General features: G+C 36.2%; 2 protein-coding genes across 2 annotated transcripts in view; both read left to right on the plus strand.

Moving 5' to 3' along the window:
- The window catches only part of LOC107657675 (myb-related transcription factor, partner of profilin-like), a 24,565-nt gene that overhangs the window by 12,731 nt on the left and 6,808 nt on the right, over window positions 1-5,026 (plus strand). Inside the window, exon 5 of the transcript XR_001630710.1 lies at window positions 4,840-4,845. The gene's annotated coding sequence lies outside the window, so the exon portion shown is untranslated. The remainder of the gene's footprint in view (window positions 1-4,839; window positions 4,846-5,026) is intronic.
- Window positions 3,437-5,026, plus strand: part of LOC107657673 (zinc finger protein 91-like) — a 6,280-nt gene continuing 4,690 nt past the window's right edge. Inside the window, exon 1 of the mRNA XM_016445852.1 lies at window positions 3,437-3,895. Coding sequence (XP_016301338.1) covers window positions 3,526-3,895 — 370 coding nt within the window. The 5' untranslated portion in view covers window positions 3,437-3,525. The remainder of the gene's footprint in view (window positions 3,896-5,026) is intronic.

The following is a 5,026-nucleotide window of genomic DNA, read 5'->3' on the forward strand; positions in this document are numbered from 1 at the left end:
AAACTCGGTCCTGGAGGGCCGGTGTCCTGCAGAGTTTAGCTCCAACCCTAATTAAACACACCTGAACCAGATAATCAAGCTCTTACTAGGCATACTAGAAACTTGAAGGCAGGTGTGTTGAGGCAAGTTGGAATTAAACTCTGCAGGACACCGGCCCTCCAGGACCGAGTTTGGGCACCCCTGTCCTAAGCCCTTGATCACTTAGAATCAGCTATGGAGTTGGTTTATTGTTTAAATTTTTTCCCTTATGAATTTGTTTGGTGCAGCATTCTATATGTATATAGGTATGTTTGGGCTGTTATAAATGTAAAAAAAATCATTTATATATTATGGAGTTGTTTGGGGTGGGGGTAAATTAAACACGATCTGCGATGACGTCACAATCGTGGTGCATTGTGGTCTATGGAGCGGCCTGAAGTGTGCATATGAAGCAGACTCGCTCCCTCGGTCAAAATCGAGGGGTCGAGGGTCTGTCCATATAAACTTCCCTCCTCCACTTCACGAAGTGGAACGCACTTCAAAATGGCAGCGGGGATTCCCCCGAGGGGAAGCGCTTAGGGAAGTTCTCGAGTGCCTGTCTAAAAGTGGAGTGGAATGCAGCCTAAAAGTTAGTGAGCATTGCTATGCCATTAAACGTTAATAATGTGCGCTTTGTTTTGATTGTAAATAATACTGGAGGTAAAACAATGCAAAATAAATTTATAATGAGTTTTGTGATATATGTTTTGGAGTAGATTTAAAATCTCTAAAGTAATTGGCATGCCATGTTGTGTGTGCAATATAAAATTTTCTGAAAAGCTGTAATTAATTTTTTTTCCACATTGTCTTTTTTTTCCCCTAAACTTTTTTTCCTTTCATTTTTTCACAACCTTTTAGGGTTCAAATAAAATGACTAATAATAATAATATTTTGAAGTTTCCAGAGGTCAAAAGTCACAAAAATAAACTTTTATTTTTTTGAGGATAGTGTTGGACTGCTTTTGTACACTTGTTTAAACATTATGTTGAAATTTCAAGCAATTGGAATTCCTGTTTTTTTTTCTTTTATTACCTCTGTCCAGTGGTTGCAGCTTGATTGAATAAAGTACGTCTCTGAGTAGTACCGCTGTGTATGTTGAGTGCCTACATGGCTAGAGTCAGTCATCTCAAAAGTGTTTTATTAACATTATACACGCATACGTTGGGACATCTATCATTATGAGGACTTTCCATAGGCGCAATGGCAATGCGCAAGTGTACCAAGGAAAAAGCTGTTTTAAACTCAAAGGGTGGTCACATCAAATGTTGATTTGATTTAGTTAATTTAAGTTAATTGATAAATAAAATCTATTTATGACATTATTTTTTGAAAGCATCCTCACTTTACAGCATTTTTACACGAGTGCCTAAATCATTTCACAGTACTGTAGCTTTCAATGTAGATTTCTTTAAGCATCTTGGAGATGTTGCCACAGTTTTTCTGGATTTAATCTCAGTTTTTTCTGTTTCTTCGTGTCATTCCAGACAGACTGAATGATGGTGAGATCAGATCTCTGTGTGGAGCACTGGCTGTTGTCAGACTCCTTGTACATACACAAATCTCACTGGATGATGTGTGTGTGAGAACATTGCTAGTAATGTGAACTAGATCCTTTTGTCTTTTGTTTTGGTATTGCAGAATGTACATGTATTACCAGAAATAGGCTACATCCTTCCAGACTGAGCCACATTCAATATCAGAACGTTTTTGTCTTATTGGTGACACTTGTATACAAAATACTAGAATAATCGTTTACGTCTAATTCCAATCATTCATATAATAATATATATACCACACAGGAAAATTCACCCATGCAATTTCTATATAATAAATAATGAAAAAAAAAAAAACTGATGGGCAACCTTTTCCACTATTGACACACATAAACATAATAACCAATGAACTGAAATGCACCGTGTAAAGTTAAAAAAAGAGATTATTATTTCGTTAGAAACATGACCCGACACATTATAAACAATGTCCGGTGTAGCAGTCGATTCTGTTCCCCTCTGGAATTTGTGTTCCCTCTCGGGTTGCCAGGTCTGTGTAATAAACCCGACCAACTAGTTAATCAAACATTGCCCCAAAGTAGCCCAATTCCGCGGAATACATACTGTGGATTTGGCAACACTGCAGCATGCAAATACACCAAACACTGTAAAGGTATTAATGTTGCTATTTTAATTGTAAGGTGGACACGCCTCTGGAACAGCTGGGCATGAATTTAGTGGGGAAAGTCACCAGGACCAAAAATGGAAATGAATACATTTGTGTCCTGGTTGACTATTACACAAAAAATAGCCTGTGCTATTCTGAATAAATCTGAAGGTCTCTCACTGCATTAATTTCTTTTACAGATTTGGGGCACCAAAGATAATTCTTACTGACCAAGGCACAGAGTCTGTTAACCAGGTTTGTAGTTTATTGAATGAAGGAAAGAAGAAGAAGAAAAAAATCAGTATCCATGAAAATGTTCATGTGTGCATAGGGTTCTGATTTGTACACAACATTTATGGTTCATTGTATATTTATTTTAATGTATGTTTTGCACACACCACACACGAGGATTGTTTAAGCTTTCAGTGCACACATAAATTCAACAACAGCAAGGCATATAATAAAAAAAGAAAAATATATTAGCATAAATGAGTAAGTATAAGACAGTATAAAACAGAATAGCCAAAGCCTTAAGCATCACATTGAAATCGGTAATAAATTTGATTGGAAAAAAAAAAAGGAAATAAATTTCAAATTGAAAGACCTCTCTTCTTAAAAATATTTGAAAGTTTCGGATTAAAGACGGTATTTTGAACCATTTGACTTGCCGTACATCCAGTTGTGCTTCTTGCGCATGCTAGTTCTGAGCGTACGTATGGTAACTAGGCAACTACGTAAGAATTGTAGTATGGTTGCGTAAAGGGAAACAGGCATTCCTAGGGGAACAGAATCGACTGCTACACCGGTCCGAAAAGCTCCTCCCATTTTCACATCGCTACCATATTTTGTATTATTAAATATCTTATTTCATATCTATACATTTATATCGTATTATCCACATCGTATTATATCCTATTATTTTATATCGTATATGATCCTACTACAGCTAAGGCTATAATATATGAATTTTAATTTGTTCAGGCAGGTTCAGGCAGACGTTGCATGCTAACCTTCCTGGAGCCACAAGAAACGTAACCTAATTAATATTCATGAGAAAAGCTTTCGCCATAGTAGTAGTGATGGGAAGTTCGGTTCTTTTCCGCTAACCGGTTCTTTCGGACAGTTCGATTCAATAAACCGGTTGAAAAAAAACGGTTCACCGGTTCTTTTACGCTCGACGTAATGACGTCAACCGGTTCACTAAGAAGAACCGGTTAAATCGAACGATTCGTTCTCACTACATAGTAGGATTCGTAGCTTGCCTGCCCCCAACAACAACAATACTGTCCTTTACCGCGAAAAGTGCGGTGCCTTTCCTATCGAGGAAAGCTTGAGCTGGCTAGAACCATTATGGCTGCTGGTTATTCTGCAAATGATAGTAGTTTGCAATCAAATAATGAATGTTTGTCCTCTGAATATGAGAAAGGTGCAGCCCAAGAGGTAAACATCGGTCCAGTGAGCAATAGCAAAGCCACTAATGCTAAAAACACGGACGAAGAAATGGAATTAAGTCCCAGTGGCCCTATATTAAAAGCCCAGGACCACGCCGAAGTTGTTGAAGCCAATGCTGCAGATCCACCCACGAAGATTGAAGTAGAACAAGTGGAGGAAGATGAATGTGTAGTTGTTTATATAGACGAGGTCGAGGAAGGAAATTTGGCTTATATGTCTAACGTTACCAATAAAGTAGACTCGTCTGAGAGAGATCAAATTGCCGAAGGTAAGCAACTTTTTTGTTGTTGTTGACAACACCGACCTTTCAGTTAGTTAGTTACTAGTTATCTTTTACCTTATAATAAAGGTATATTTATTTATTTAAGGTTTATTTACCTTAAATAAATTCACCTCTTTTTACACAGTCTAGGACTCTGCGATCATATACACATAACGTTAACCCTTACATCATATATTATTATAAATTAAGTGTGCAAATAATGACCTTATTTATTATGGATGATATTTTGCACCAGCGACTACGTGTCGTTTTAGGGAATGACAAGACGGCAGCAGTACTGCATTGCATGTCCATGAGGAAATTGTTTTAAACATGTCCTTCTTACTGCCTGTCATTATTTCTTAGTATGGGATTGACTGATTTTGGCTGGCATTTCACAAAATTTATGTTTTTGTCTTAGACTAAATAAATTCTTTGTCATTTCAAACCAGGTGTGCAGTCGTTGTAGCAGGAGAGGTTAGTTTCTCGTTCATATAATCTGCTCCACCTTAAATGATATTGCAGTATTGTTATGTTGCCAGTAGATGGTAGTGTTTAACCGTTACTCATATTTTAAATTGCGCATGTGCGAAATAGAATATATAAAGAATGAGTAGGTGAATGAAATATTATTTTAGAGCACCATTTTCCAGTGTTTCAATTTCTCTAAATAATATGTTTGGGAAACATATTTTAACATTTTATTAGTTTTACAATATTTCGTCTTGTTGATCCATGCGGTCGATATCATTTAAGGTGGAACAAATAATTCGAATAAAACTCCGAATTGTTCTGTCGTTACCTGGCAACAGATTTCTTCAACAGAGCTGCAAGTCAGATCGTCTTCATTTACAGCTGTGCAGAATGTAACAATGAGATAATCATTTTTTGTTTTGTAGTTTTATAAATGTATTTTTGTTATTCTCATTAAGAAGTTACTAAGAAAAAAGTAGACTGTTTTTCTGTTTCTTATAATTTGTGTAATTATTTCTGGTGGTTGCAATATACACTTTATATACCCTTTTTATACCCATTTTATAAAAAGCAATAATAGAGACTGTAAATTTTTTTTTGTCTTATTTGTGTTCCTAATCCCCTGTTTACCAGAATAAATAAATTATTTCCACTTTAAGATTA

Source organism: Sinocyclocheilus anshuiensis, unplaced genomic scaffold (genome assembly GCF_001515605.1).
Source record: "Sinocyclocheilus anshuiensis isolate Anshui unplaced genomic scaffold, SAMN03320099.WGS_v1.1 scaffold43, whole genome shotgun sequence".
Lineage (NCBI taxonomy): Eukaryota > Metazoa > Chordata > Actinopteri > Cypriniformes > Cyprinidae > Sinocyclocheilus > Sinocyclocheilus anshuiensis.